The sequence below is a fragment of the Orycteropus afer genome, unplaced genomic scaffold (genome assembly GCF_000298275.1).
Source record: "Orycteropus afer afer isolate SDZICR_OR568_19922 unplaced genomic scaffold, OryAfe1.0 scaffold00142, whole genome shotgun sequence".
NCBI classification, from domain to species: Eukaryota; Metazoa; Chordata; class Mammalia; order Tubulidentata; family Orycteropodidae; genus Orycteropus; species Orycteropus afer.
In genome coordinates, this window is record NW_006921729.1 from 4,155,077 (window position 1) to 4,171,407 (window position 16,331).

A 16,331-nucleotide genomic window follows, 5' to 3' on the forward strand; every position below is an offset into this window, starting at 1 on the left:
CAAGGAGGGGTCGCTATGAGTCGGGGCCGACTCGACGGCATATAACAACACCACCACCACAACAAACTAACTGGGGGTTTGCTGATTTGGGTAGAACTTAGTGAGTGGTAGGCTTTCCTTTAGGGTGACTGAATAGGAGGACAGCCATAATGTTGCCTTTCCCACCTGACCTCAATAAGATTCTATGAAGTCCCAGGGCCCACTATCCTCCAGGAGTCTGTTAGGGAGGAGTCGACCATACTTCATTTCCCTCACTGCCAATTAAAATATAAGCTTTTCCCCACCCCCATTCTACTCTCTAGATGTTCCTTCTCATCACCATATGCAGGTGATCAACCGTCTCTCAATCTTGCCCCTCCTCCAGTGTTCCACTTCAGCAAATGGCATCATCAGTTGCTCAACCAGAAACAAAAGAAATGTCTATACATTCCCATATATAACTCTTACACACATATTTGCACCCAAATATTCACATCAACACCTTTCTTCAGTCTGTTAGTCTTGTTCTTTCCATCTCTTAAATATCTTTGGAATTCATCCACCCATTTTTCTTCATATTCACTGTATAGTTTCATAACTCTCACCTGTGCGAACATAGGCTCCTACACAGTTTCCTGATTCACTCTATCCATCCATTCTCCACATAGGAGCCATGACTACTGCCATCGAGTCAATTCCAACTCATAGCAACCCTAAAGGACATAGCAGAACTTCCCCCATAGGGTTTCCAAGGCTGTAAAGAAGCATATTGCTTCATCTTTCTCCTGCAGAGTGGCTGGTGGGTTCAAACCACTGACCTGTTGGTTAGCAACTGAATGCTTAAACCACTGTACCACCAGAGCCCCTACACAGCAGCCATAGTGATTTTTAAAAACTCTGATTTGTTCAGGTCATTCCCTTGCACGAACTCATTTCCACATTTCCTATTTCCTCTATGATCAAGGTCAAAATTCTTGGCATGATGGGCTACCAGGACCTGCACAGTCAACCAGTGTCTCCTTGTCCTGCCTCCTCTCCTGCCCCAACATACACTGGACTTCTCATCACCCCCTTCATGCCTCATGCACTTAGGCCTTCACCCTTACTGTTCCTTTTCTCTGGAATTATTTTCTCTGTTTCCTCACCTACATAAATCTCCTACTCATACTTCAGACCTGAGTTAAAGTTACTGGTAACTGAATCCTCAGGAAAGTAAGCAGTGAGCAGAGGATGGAAGTCACACCTGGTTTCTGAACCGACCTAGGCCAGTCTGGGAAGATGACTTTCGGTCTGCCTTCTCAGAGTGCCATGTCCTTAGAAACTACTGAGTTATGATAAATGTGGAATACTGAGTACTAGGAGTTTGTTGACTATAAAACTTCTGGGCTTTGGGATTGCACCTGATACTGAGAAAGCTGTGACTGGCACACAAGTTTAGTTAGACTGGAACAACATGAAAGACCAGCTGGAAACCAGGGCTGCTGACCCTGTGTGTCTAAGTGGCCTGCACACACCTTGGATTTTGTCCAGTAACCATGCATGTGTGGGTGAGGGGCCAAGAGGCACTGTATATTGGCACCTGCTAGGTCTCCCATTAAGATGAACACACCTGTATACACAGAGTGTCCTTTCAAGTGTCATACTGGAAAGCTCAGTAAAGCTTAAATGATTGAAGTCTATTGTGCCTTGCGAGTTTGATCCAACCTAAACCTGTGACCTGGTAGCATAGTGCCTAAGGCACTTGACTGCTAACCAGAAGGCTGGTGGTTCAAACCCACCAGCCACTCCTCGGAAGGAAGGTTGGGCATTCCTACTTCTGTAGTGATACTGCCTCAGAAACCCAAGGAGGGGTCGCTATGAGTCAGGGCCGACTCGATGGCAGATAACAACAACAAAACCTGTGACCACCACTGCTGGCATGAGAGAAGTCTTCCCTAATTCTCCAGACAGGGTTACATCCCCTGTTATGTTTCTATTCCCTCATAACACTAATCACACTTTTTTGTTTTATTTTGTTGTTTTAGCTTTTAAACAAAAAACCAAACTCACTGCTGTCAAGTTGATTCAACTCATAGCAATACCTCCTCGGGTTTCCGAGACAATATCTCTACAGATAGATTGTCCAATCTCCCTTCCAAGCAGTGGATGGTTAGCGGTCAAATGCCTTAGGCACTATGCTACCAGAGAAGAAGATCCTTGGTGGTGCAGCAGTTAAGCACTTGGCTGCTAACCAAAAGGTCAGCAGTTCAAACTCACCAGCTGCTCCATGGGAAAAAGATGTGGCAGTCTGCTTTCATAAAGACTATAGGTTTGGAAATCTACTCTGTCCTATAGGGTCGCTATGAGTTGGAATGGCCTTGAAGGCAATGAGTTTAGTTTTTTGATCATCCCAACAAGACATCACTTTTGACAGAAAGGTGCTGCCTTGTTCAAAATTGCATTCCTTGGGCCTGATATAGAGCTTGATAAACTGTAAGCTCTTGATTACTATTTGTTATTGAGGACTGAATGTAGTATATTTCATCAGAATGCCTAGCATATTAACTTAATCTGAATTTTCACTGAACTGGATCTCTCAATTGACAAAGTGCACTTATATCCTAAAAGGAGGAGTAACCCTCAAAAGCCATATATCTACCAGCCATTGGGATGTATATGGATCAAAGCACATGTTCCATGTACATAATTAAAGGCAGTGGTGGTTAACAGATCAGCAAAGAGAAGTGAGCTCAAGTGATTGTATGTCAGGACAATGTCACTGAACAGGAAATAAGCACTGTGTGGGGCTCCCAGTCATATAGTCCTTACTCATCTTTGAAAATCCTGAATATCTACTCCATCAAGCTGAAATATCATTAAGTCTTAAAAAGGTTTCTTGTAAGCTACAAATTCACCATAACTGCTCTAACACTTAGAAATAACTTTTAATTTAATAATGCAGGGAGCTCTGGTGGCATAGTGCTTAAGGCATTTGACTGCTAACCAGAAGGCTGGCGGTTCAAACCCATCAGCCACTCCTTGGAAGGAAGGTTGGGCAATCTACTTCTGTAGTGATACCGCCTCGGAAACCCAAGGAGGGGTCGCTATGAGTTGGATCCAACTTGACAGCAATGAGTTTTTTAGTTTAAACTTGGTTACACCCAAACCCACTGCTGTTGAGTCATTTCCATCTCAGAGCAACCCCATAGGACAGAATAGAAATGTCCCATAGGGTTTCCAAGGCTATAAATATTTATGGAAGCAGACTGCTATATCTTTCCCTCTCAGAGTGGCTGGTAGGTTTGAACCACAGGCCTTTTGGATAGGATCCAAGTGCTTTAATCACTGCACCACCAGGGCTCCTCACATTTGCTTAGAAATAAGAAATAATCAGTACTGTTTGAGCACTATCATCACTATTTCCATATATCATTAGATGAAAACTGCTATATCTTATCTAAAGGTTGAGAGGTGTTCTACTTTGAAGACAAATGAAGAGTATAAATTTGTTACCTGCTACCGATCCAGAAGCCACACATTTTGTCTTCAGCAGAGTTACCTTTCTTTTCAAAGCAATAGTCTGAGAAAGGAAAGTCATACATTCAGATACAAAAGCACTGAAAGGAAAGAGAATAGCAAATATGCCAGATTAAGTTTGACAAAGATGGTTCTGAATCCTCTAAAATGATCAAAGTGGTTGTCTAGAGAGGAATAGAAAGGGGCAAGAGAAAAGGGAATGGAGCAGGGGAAGGGAGAAATGGGAGGAAAAGGCAGTGACATCACCACCACCACTACTTTGGTCTTTGATACAGAATACTGAACCAGGGGCCACCGTCATGGGTAGGACACAGATACAGCTCAGGAGAAGCTCATAAACCAAGTGTAGGTGCATGAGATTTCAGACATATGTAGGGCTGACCTCAGTGTGGAGAGGGTGAGGCACAGAAAACAGTGATATCCTTGGAGAAAATGTTTGATGAAGGTTGCCTGGAAATTGCTGGTTCCCTTTGGCCAATATCTGGCATTCTGAAGACTTCTCAAAACACGACCAAGAAGGTGGCAGAGATCTAATTGGGAAAGGACAGGAGATGACACTACCCTTGTGGGTGTGGCTTTGAGCTTTTACTTCTCCATGGAAACTCACAGAAGGAGGAAACTCTCTAACAAATACATATGTCTGCATCTGAGCCTTGGATTGATGAAGTCATCCCTTGTTCCTAAGGGACTCTGTTCTGCAGATCTGCAGAGTGTATGAGTGGGCATAAATCAAAATTAACCATGTACAGTGACAAAACAAAGAGTGAAAGGTGAGGTATTTACCTTTATTTGTAATAAATGTGCAATTCAGACAGTCCTTGTGGACACATTTCTGGTTCAGACTTCTCATGAAGAGCTGCTGACCAACCAGGGCGAAGATGCTCAGGCAAAAGAGGGTCAGGATCATCACATCAACAAGCTTCTTCACAGAGCGAAGCAGAGCTCCCACAATGACCTTTAGACCTGAGGAGGATGACAGATGTAGGGAGAAGCCACATCACCATCACCACCACTGGACAAGGGGACTGAGACAAGATAGTAGCAACTAGATAGCTGTTAGATGGTAGCTGAAATTGGAAACCAGCCTAAACTAAAATTCTAATGCCCTGACTTCTAATTCTAATTCTGTGCCTTAGAAGCTGTGTGTCATCAAAACAGTCAACCACTCTGAGATCAATCTCCTCTTCCTTGCCCTATATCTGGCACAGGGGTGCTCTGAGCAACAAGTGAGAAACATGCCATCTGGACAAGTGGAGTAACTCTGATCACAGTTGTGAAGGCACCTCCACATTTGGGGGTCACACACAGCATTAAGACTGAAATGAGGCCATAGTGCATAATGAACTAGACCAATATATTAAGCATTTTGTACTTCCATCAAGGTACATGTGGTGCTATGTGGCACAAATAAATTGGGAGGATTGGGGCAGGAAAGAGGATTTTATCTGAACCTAAATAATGAAGATGTCATGGGAATAAAAATTCAGTTTACTAGTAATAATAGGGTCTTTTCCCCCTATGCATTTAAGATATATTACTAAGCATCTACTATGTCCATGGCACACTGTCAGACTTCCAGTTGCAAAATAATTACAACAGCAACAACAAAAAAAAACCCACTGTCATCGAGTCAATTCTAACTCATAGTGACCCCCACTGGGTTATCAAGGCTATAAACCGTTACAGAAGTAGATTGCCTCATCTTCCTCCCATGGAGCAGCTGGTGAGTTTGAACCACTGAACTTCTGGTTAGCAGCCAAGTGCCTTACTCGCTACACAACAACAGTTGTTGTTGTTGTTATGTGCCCTTGAGTCGGACCTGACTCATAGTGACCCCTCCTTGGGTTTCCGAGGTAGTATCACTGCGGAAGTAGATTGCTCAAACTTCCTTCTGAGAGCTCCTTAAATTACAAAATAAGAAGGACTTCTTCTTGTGGTGTACTGGAAAATATTTAATACTTAGCCCTCTGGGTGGGGGAGAAGCTCTGATTTGTAGAGTTTGCAGGTTTCCCTCTTTGCAGAATTCCATGGGGTTATTACTCTCCATACTCCCCCCCCGCCCGCCATGGCTGACTTCAAGCTACTAGCACAGCACCATCACTGAACAAAAAATTGGGGAAAGATGTGCACAATCAGATGGGGAGCCAGAACACGTCAGCTTCCTCACACTGTGGAGTCATTGTCTCTGCTCTCAAGATAGTTGGAGAGATAAGCTCCCAGATGTGAATTGTAATATGTGAGATGACACTAAATGACAAAATTTCAACTCATCAGTGTAGACCATGAATTGCAGACTTGTAAGTAGAGAGATGAGAATACGTGGCAGTGTCCAATGACATCTTGTTAAGGTGGTGGTGATGTCACATCAAGTCCATTCTGACTCCTAGCAATCCTATAGCACAGGATAGAACTGTCCCATAGGGTTTCCTAGGCTGAAATCTTTACAAAAGCAAATTGCCAGGTCTTTTCTTCCATGGAGTGGCTAGTGGGTTCAAACTGCTGGTCTTTCCGTTAGCAAGCAAGTACACCAAGAAATAAGGCTTTCTGCAAAAATGTGATGCCAGTTGGGGAGGAGCTTTGAAGCCAAGCTAAGAGATTCTCTAAATCTACAATTTCACCCAAACCAGAGGTTACTACAATCTCATCCAGGCAACATTTTAATCTATAAAAAGAGGCCTGAGTCTACTTGAAAGCAAAAAGATTGGTATAGGAGATAGTTGTGATTTCTGAATAATTTTTACATAGTTCCGTAGAAGATCCACACCCTTATTTCCAAAAACATCCAGCTTTCTTGGTGTGTTTCATGGACCAAAATGGAGACTATGTTCACCTTCTTAGAAATGAAGGAGCCACTGACACTAAGTGACTAACTGAACATTTCTCTTACCTGTATGGAATATGAAAGACTCAGCTCATGTAGAAAATGCCTAAATTCACCTGAGAACAAGCCCTACTTGCAAACGAGGAAGAGAAGGAGGAGAGAAAAATTTTACATAATGTCTCTTCTGATTGAAAGTTTCTTTATCATTATTCACAACTGTCTGGAGTTTGAAAAAATAACCTACTCTCTCTGTTTGAAAGGCTGTAAATTGCCTGGAGTTTTGGTATTGGGGATATATGATAGCGTTTAAGTGTATGTAATCAGTAAAACCAAATAATTCCTATAGTTTTTCATGATCTGCCAAAGCCTTTGACAGAAGACAATAAAAAGGGAGGGAAGACAAAGAGGTGATGAATGAATTCCAGAAAGGGAAGATTGTTTTTTTCCTTTTTATTGTAATTTAGGTGGAAGTTTACAGAACAAATTGGCTTTCCATTTAAGAATTCATACACATTTTGATTCATGACATTGATTACCATCACCACAGTGTAACAGCACTCTTTCCACTTCCTATGTTTATAATTAGGAGCTCTGGTAGCATAGTGGCTAAAGCACTTGACTGCTAACCAGAAGACTGGTAGTTCAAACCCACCAGCCACTCCTCGGAAGGAAGATGGGGCAATCTACTTCCGTAGTGATACTGCCTCGGAAACCCAAGGAGGGGTCGCTATGAGTTGGGTCCGACTCGATGGCACACAACAACACAATGTTTATAATTACCATTCCTCCTTCTTTCCTATCCCTTCCTGCTTTCTGTGCCTTGTTGTTATGTGCCGTGGAGTTGGACCTGACTCATAGCGACTCTTCCTTGGGTTTCTGAGATGGTATCACTACGGAAGTAGATTACTCAACCTCCCTTCTGGTTTGAACAGTCAGCCTTCTGGGTTTATCATTGAGCAAATGCTGCCCTTTTGATCTCATGTGGGTTGATTGTTTTGGGGATTGCATACATCCCTGGTGTTACTGTTCACCTTATAGATCTGTCTATTGTTTGGCTGAAAGTTGAGCCTTGGGGGTAAGTTCATGATTTTGAGTTTTGGTCCACATTTCTCTCCCACTCTATCCAGGACCTTCTAATGTGATTCCTTTCAGAGCAGTCAATAGTGGTAACCAGGCACCACCTATTTCTTGTCTCAGAGTTGTGGAAGCTGGGGTTTACATGGTCCATTAGTCCTTTGGACTAATTGTTTCCATGTGTCTTTGATTCTCTTCACTCTTCTTTGTTCTGGATGGGGAGAGACCAATAGCTGCACACTCACAGGCTTTTAAGATCTATACGAAAGTAGGATGTAGAACATTGTCTTTGTGGAGTATGTTATGCCAATTGACCTCGATGTCCCTCGAGACCATGGTCCTGATGCCCCAGGCCCAGCAAATCATTCCCTCAAAGTGTTTGGTTCTGGCTAAGATGTTTTCATAACTTTATCCTCCTGTATACTCTAGTATAAGAATTCTGGTAGCGTAGTGCCCAAGGCACTTGACTGCTAACCAGAAGGTTGGCAATTCAAACCTACCAGTCACTTCACAGAAGGAAGGTTGGGCAATCTACTTCCGTAGTGATACTGCCTCAGAAACCCAAGGAGGGGTCCATGGGTTGGGTCTGACTTAACGGTACATAACAACAACAACAACAACAACATACTCTAGTATAGTCATGGATATATGTGCAGCACATATAAATACACATGAAATATCCTCTGTCAAACCTATATATATATTCTTTAGTGCAGTCCTAGTGGGAAGATTTCTTTCTTTCTTTCTTTTAATAAAGAGAGAGGAAATGAGAAGGTGAGGAGAGAGATGGGCCATAATAATCTCATTTGATTAACTGGAAGTCATATTCCTAAATCATCTTCCTCACCTGCTTCTAGGAGGCCACACTGGTGGGTCCTGCTTATCTCTTTTTCTGTTTTTTCCTTTTCTCCTTTTGCTTCTAATACTGGAGTGCCCTGGGTCTCAGTTCCATCTATATCACTCGCTTGGTGATCTCATCAGCTTCCTATGTCAGTATGGGCTCTCTGAGAAGCTGACACCTAAACAGAATTAGATGTCATGGTGCAGTGAATTACTTAACATAGCCCTTCCATCCACAGTCTTTGTAACACCTACAAAATGACAAGGTAGGACTACTCAAATATGAGGTGCTTGTGGCACACCAAGGGGATTGGATAGTGTGCTAATAATGTAAATAATATGCATGTCACCCTTGTGGGGTGGGGCCATGCAAATATGGCATATGAAACACTAATGTGGTCATTGGTCAGTTTGCCCTCTGACAGGCCTAAAATGAGCCATGTCAGAGGTGGGAAGAGGTATGTGTGTGAAAATCTCACTACCATTAAGAAGGAAGAGCCAATCAAGGAAAAAACTACTGGGTAATAGAAGAAATAAAAAGTGAAATAAAAAAAAATTCCTAGAAACAAATGAGAATGAAGATACATAATACCAAAACGTATGGGACACAGCAAAAGCAGTACTCAGAGGTCAGTTTATAGCAATAAATGCATACATCAAAAAAGTGGAAAGAAATAAAATCAACACTCTAACTCAACAACTCCAACAACTAGAGAAAGAACAACAAAATAATCCTACAGTATTCAGAAGTAAGGAAATAATAAAGATCAGAGCAGCAATAAATGAAACAGAAAAGAAAAAAACAATAGAGAAAATCCACAAAACAAAAAGCTGGTTCTTTGAAAAGTTAAGAAAATTGATAAACCATCGCAAATCTAACAAAAGAAAAGAAAGAGAAGATGCAAATTATAAGAACAGTAAACAAAAAGTGTGTCATCACAACAGAACCAACTGAAATAAAAAAAGATACTGACAGAATATTATGAAAAACTGTACTCCAACAGATTTGAGAACCTAGAAGAGATGGACAAGTTTCTAGAATCACAAGGCCTACCTAAACTATCCCACTCAGAGACAGAATATTTGAACAGCCCAATAACAAAAAAAGAAATTTAACAGGTCATAAAAAAAACAACTCCCCACAAAGAAAAGTCCTGGCCCTGATGGCTTCACTGGAGAATTTTACCAAATATTCAGGGAAGAGTTGACACCTATACTATTTAAGCTATTCCAGAATGTAGAAAAAGATGAAATACTCCCAAACTCATTTTAGAAGCAAACATACCACTAATACCAAAACCAGGGAAAGACACCACTAAAAAGGAAAACTACAGACCAATATCCTTCATGAACATAGATACAAAAATCTTCAACAAAATCCTAGCCAACAGAATCCAACAACATATCAAAAAAACAAAACAAAACATCCTGGCCAAGTGGGATTCATACCAGGTATGCAAGGGTGGTTCAACATCAGAAAAACAATCAATGTAATCCACCACATAAACAAAACAAAAGAAAAGAAACATATGATTATATCAATCGATGCAGAAAAGGCATTTGATAAAATTCAACACCCATTTCTTTTCAGAACTCTCAGCAAAATAGGGATAGAAGCAAAATTCCTCAACATAATAAAAGGCATATATGCAAAGCCAACGGCCAGCATCATTATTAGTGGAGAAAGACTCAAGCATTCCCCTTATGAATGAGAACCAAATAGGGATGCCCTCTATCACCACTTCTATTTAACATTGTATTGGAAGTCCTGGCCAGGGCAATAAAGCAAGAAAGAGAAATAAAAGGCATACAAATTGGCAAAGAGGAAGTAAAACTATCTCTATTTGTGGATTATATGATCCTGTACATAGAGAACCCAAGAGACTCAACAAAAAAAATTACTGGAAATAATAGAGGTTCAGCAAAGTGGCAGGATACAAGGTCAACATACAAAAATAAGTTGGATTCCTCTACACCAACAGAGACCTCTGATAAAGATAATAAGGGAAATAATACAATTTACAATAGCTACTAGAAAGATAAAACATCTAGGAACATACCAGAGACACAAAAGACCTATACAAAGAAAACTATAAAACACTGCTACAAGAGACAACAAGGGCTCTTGATAAATGGAAGAACCTGCCTTGTTCATGGATAGATAGACTCAATATTATGAAAATGTCCATACTACGTAAAGCAATATACACATTTAATGCAATCCTGATCCAGATACCAACAAAATTTTTAAGCACATGGAAAAACCCATTATTAACTTCATAGGGAAAGGAAAGAGACCTTGGATAAGCAGAGCACTCTGAAGAAGAAGAACAAAGTGGAAGGTCTCACACTCCCAGATCTTAAAACCTACTATACAGCCACAATAGTCAAAACAGCATGGTATTGGTACAATGATAGACCAATGAAACAGAATCAGAAGTCCAGAAATAGACCCATCCATCTATGGACAGCTGATCTCTCACAAAGGTCCAAAACCCATTAAATGGGGAAGAGATATCCTCTTTAACAAATGATGCTGGCAAAACTGGATACCCACTTGCAGAAAAATGAAACAAGACTCATACCTCACCCCATACACAAAAACAAACTCAAGCTGGATCAAAGACTTAAATGTAAAACCCAAAACTATAAAATTCATCAAAGATAAAATAGGGGGAAATTTAGGAGCCCTAATTTATAACATAAATAGATTATCAAACATAACCCAGAATGCACAGGAGGTAGAAGAGAATCTAGATGACTGGGACCTTTTAAAAATTAAATTCTTATGAGCATTGAAAGACTTCATCAAAAGGGTAAAAGAGAAACTATGGATTGGGAGAAAATATTTGCCTATGACATAGCATAGTGGCTAAGACACTTGTCTGCTAACCAGACGGCTGACGGTTCAAACCCACCAGCCACTCCCCGGAAGGAAGGTTGGGCAATCCTACTTCCGTAGTGATACTGCCTCGGAAACCCAAGGAGGGGTCGCTATGAGTCGGGGCCAACTCGACGGCACATAACAACAACAACAACAATGACATATCTGACAAAGGACTTATCTCCAAAATCTATAGAAAACTTCAACATTTCAACACCAAAAAGACAAACAGCCCAATTCAAAAATGGGCAAAAGACTTGAACAGACACTTGACTAAAGATGATATGCTGGCAGCCAACAAATACATGAGGAAATGCTTGCGATCTTTAGTTGTTGTTGTTGTTACATGCTGTTGAGTCAAACCTGACTCATAGCGACCCCTCCTTGGGTTTCCAAGGTGGTATCACTACAGAAGTAGATTGCCCAACCTTCCTTACAAGGAGTGGCTGGTGGGTTTGAACCACCAACCTTCTAGTTAGCAGTCAAATGCCTTAGGCATATCATCTCACCCCAGCAATAATAACAAAGTTCAACAGGACAGAAAATAACAAATGCTGGTGAGGTTGTGGAGAGATTGGAACTCTTGTGCACTGCTTGTGGGATGTAAAATGGTACAACCATTGTGGCAAACAGTATGGCATTTCCTTAAAAATCTGAAAATAGAAATACCATTTGACCCAGCAACTCCATTACTAGGAATATATCCTAAAGAGGTGACAGGCAGCACACGAACAGACACATGCACGCCTATGTTCACTGCAGCACAATTCACTATAGCAAAGAGATGGAAACAACCTAAATGCCCATCAATGGATGAATGGATAATCAAATTATGGTACATTCACACAATGGAATACTATGCTACATTAAAGAACAATGAAGGATATGCGAATCATCTCACAACATGGATGAGCCTGGAGGACATTATGCTGAGTGAAATAAGTCCAATCACAGAAAGACAAATACTGTGTGAGCCCATTACTGTAAAAAGACAAAGAAGAGTTTGCTTGAGAAAGGGAACTCACTTTGTAAATTACTGGGGTGGGGAGGGATGGGGAGGGATTAATTTCGGGCTAGTTGGGGGCCACACGCTGGCATGAGTAAGGGAAGGGATGGTATAGAAAGAGTCTGGGACCACTGTGATGGCATTAGGAAAAGGAAGGACATCAAATTGTACACATAATATATAGATGACAGATGCTAATACCAACCATTGAATCCACAATCCTTCATTAGATTAACACCAAACACCAGGCTATACATAAATACATAAACATATGAGAAGATCAGATGGGGGTTAGTGAACAGAAGTATACTCTAGACCAAGGATAGATTCAGAGTCGGCTAATCTTGCACAGATACCAGTGATACAAAATCACTGCATTCCTTACAGAAACAACAGAAGACAGACATAGAGTAATCCCTCACAGACGGCCAGATACTGTGGGAGAGAGATCCAATGGATCTACTGACCCAGGACCATAGTATCGGGGGACACCAGACTCAATTGGCACAACAAAATACATAAAAGTCTTGTTCCTCATCCAACATTGGTGAGTAGCAACCAGGGTCTTAAAAGCTTTCAAGTGGCCATCTAAGATGCAGCTAATGGTTTCCTATCATTGGAAGCAAAGAAGAGTGTAAAAAAAAAAAAAAAAAAGGCATTTGGAAGCAATCAGCCCTAGGACATGATGGCCCTTGAGACCAGAAGAACTAGAGGGTGCCTGGCTACCAATGCCAACCACTCAGGAAAGGATCAAATCTGGAGATCCTGGATAGACTGGGAGGAAAAACATGGAACAAAATCAAAAAACACAATAATGACCAGAATTACTGGTCAGACGGAGTCTGGTGAGACCCCCAATACTATGGTCCTGGGATACATTCTGGGCCTGGAATAAAGCTCACTCCCAGGGGCTGGCTCTTAGCCCAATAATAAACAAGATGTACATGCAGACCACTCAACCCAGGGTGACATACCCAATACTCTATGGAAATGCATCCCTTGGAGCAATTGACCATGGGGCACCAGAGGGGCAACATTCGCAGGACACACAGGAGTGCGTAACTATGAGGGACATGGGAAAAGGTTACTGGGTAGGGAGGGGAGGAGACTGGGTTAGTGTTGGGGATGGTAAATGGGGAGTGAAACTAACTGTACACGTAATGTTGAATGTAAAACAAACTCTTAAAATAAAAAAAAATTTAAAAAAAAAAAGAAAGAAAGAAGAGCCAGGGTAGATCCATCCTTTGGACTAAAATCCCGGCACTGAACCTCCTCAACCCAGGAGACAGAGAAAGAGTTGCAGCACTTCACTGGGACAGTGAAGGATGGTGAGAAGCAGCAGCAGAGAAATAGCAGCAGGACAGAAGACTAGGACAGTCAACAGGGGACCTGGCAAAAGACCCAGCAGGAGAGAGTGCAGTGGGCTTCTGGACCCATAGAGCAAGAAAGCTGAGCGCCTTCAAGCAGACTTATGGTGCAGTGTGATGCCTCTATTGGCAGAGCTAAAAGAGCTTTGTAACACTTGCCCAAGCAGGACAGAGGCCAAAGGGCTGAGAGGCCGAGGGCCAGAGAGAGAACTGCCTTCAGGAACTGCTGAGAAAATGCTGTCTTGATTGAGAACTGTATCCTGAGTCATTTCTGATCCTGAATTGTAGCCTACTTCCCTAATAAACCCCATAATTGTGAGTATTGTCTGTGAGGTCTCTGTGGCCATTGCAACAAATTATCAAACCCAGCAGAGAAATAGAGTGCTGTGGGAGGGACCGTTACTGTCAGAATTGGCAAAAAAGGTAGAAGGTGGAAGCATGAAGCATGTCTGACTTCCCCTGATAGGATTCAGCCTTGGGCTGTTGATGTTAATCTTTATCCTCCTCCCCTCTTGTAAAGAGGAGGCCAGGAACTAACTCCCACACCATTTTCACAGATGTGCAAGAGATTTGTTGCGGGCTTTGAAAAGTAAAGAGGAGGGAGTGGGAGTGTGCAGGGAGAGACTTCAGACTGCAGTGCAGACCTGACATCTGAGAAAAGAGAGAGGGAAAGGAGAGATTGGATAGGAAAGTCTCAGACTACTGTGCATGTGTAAGAGAGTCTCAGCCAGGTCAGTGGGGAGCATCTGGGCCAAACTTCCCTATTACAAGAGTCTGGCATCCTGTGGGAATAGGTCTGCACTAGTACTCCTGCCAAGAGGGGGAAATAAAGCCTTAGCATGAGCATGAATGTGGTATGGATCCAGCTAGGACCATCAGTCAACTAAGCAATCCACAGCAGGAGATTTCAGTAGACTTTTTCCATGGCAGCCATCACACTACCTGGTCTTCTTCCTTCTACCCTGGCTCCCCTACATTCTATTCTCCATACAACAGCCAGGCTGAACCTTTTAAAACATGAAGCTCCTATACTCAAAACACTTGCATGGCTCTCATTTCTCTCAGAATCAAGCCCAAGTCCTCCCATTGCCTACAAGCCTCCCCTTACCTCTGTGATCGCACTGCAACCACCTGGCACCTTGCTTCCTCTGATCCAGCACCCTTCCTATTTCTCTTGCATGGACTATTTCCTACGCTCAGAACACTCTTTCTCATATACCTGCTCTCACCTTTTCAATGACACCTATCCTGACCACTCCATTCTATTGAAAATTGCAACTTACTTCCCCCAACCCCTGGGACTTCCAATACTCTTATGTTGGCTACTTTTCCTTTTTCTTTTCCATAGTATATATCACTTGCTAACATGAAACATAATTTGCTTATATTTATTATAGTTATTGATTAGTGTCTGTCTCCTAACCCTCCACCTGGAACATAAACTCCACGAGCACAGGAATCTTGGTCTTTTTGTTCACCGATATATCCCAAGCAGCCAGTACAATACCTGGGCATATGAGGTGCTCAATAATACTCACTGAACAATCAAATAAATGTGCGAAGTGGGGTGTGTTTTTGTTTCCCATGATGATATTTTTTAAAATTTCAACATAAAAGGACATTTTCTCCAGCTGGGAGCCAGTGTTGAAAGTTGCAGTGACTTACCTGAAACTACTGAAATTGCTTTCAAAGCTCTGAACACTCGAAAGGTTCGCAAGGATGACAGGCTGATGCCGTTTTTTGGATAATATGACGCAAATCTACAAGACAAACACAGGGAGAACTTGGGCTTGCTCAGTCCTGCAGCTGCACTGCACATCTTCACAAAGGCTACAAGTAAAGATGTACTTGTGTTATGCACTTCACATATGTTTTCCTATTTAATATTCACAAAAGCTCATTGAAGTAGGTATTATTAATTTCAACATCCAGTAGCTGCTGACAGTCCTTGCTGTTCCTGCATCCATCCAGGCAAAATCTGCAGCCTCATCTTCCCAGACTTACCTTAATCTCAAGATCTGGCAATAACATTCTCCACTGCTGTGGACTGCATAGAATCCTGCTCTTAGCTAATCCTTATACTTGGACCTAGATGAAAATTCCTTGAAATAATTCCATGCTATTGTAGCTACAGCCATGGATAATAGAAACCAATCCAAACATTACTGACTGGCTGCCATGTTCCAAGCATCAGCGTACTTCTCCATGGTCTTCTAGCCACTGGGAAGCCAAGCCTAGAAGTGAACGCCAGTGATCTGACTTCAGAGCCTACACTCTTACCTGCTGCACTGCACTGTTTCTCAACAACAAGAACACCCAGCCATTGAACTTCAAATGCAAAACTCTGAAAGACAAGGAACACCAAGGACTGTCAGCAGCTACTGGATGCTGAAATTAATAGACCTACTTCAAAGAGCTTTTGAGAATATTAAATAGGAAAATATTATGCAAAGTGCATAACACAATATCTGGCACACATTAAGTAATGTTAGATTTATTATTGTTGCACTGGCAACAGGATCATTAAACATGCTCTTCCTTCTTTCTGGAACTCTGTTCTCCCTTTTTATCTTGCTGACCCTGTCTTGTCTTCAGATGTTAAACTGATATCCTCTCCTTCAGGAAGACCTTCAATCCTTAACGCACATCATATGCAATAACCAAATCAAAACAGACCATCGATTTGTACATAAGAGCCAAAACTAAAAATCTTCTAGAAGAAAACATGAGAGAAACTCTTTGTGACTTTGTTGACAGAGACTTTTAAGACGCCTTGGTTTATCCTACCTGTTCTGAATTTATATACATTCCACATCCTAACATTCACTATAATTGTGCTGTTAT

The 16,331-nt window shown here is 41.8% G+C and overlaps 1 protein-coding gene across 1 annotated transcript in view; it reads right to left on the minus strand.

Annotated features, from left to right (window-relative positions):
- SCN11A (sodium voltage-gated channel alpha subunit 11) overlaps nt 1-16,331 on the minus strand; it is a 141,026-nt gene that overhangs the window by 99,897 nt on the left and 24,798 nt on the right. Inside the window, exons 5-7 of the mRNA XM_007945722.2 lie at nt 15,153-15,247; nt 4,279-4,458; nt 3,472-3,538 (exon numbers count right to left, since the gene is read on the minus strand). Of these exons, the coding sequence (XP_007943913.2) occupies nt 3,472-3,538; nt 4,279-4,458; nt 15,153-15,247 (342 nt within the window). The remainder of the gene's footprint in view (nt 1-3,471; nt 3,539-4,278; nt 4,459-15,152; nt 15,248-16,331) is intronic.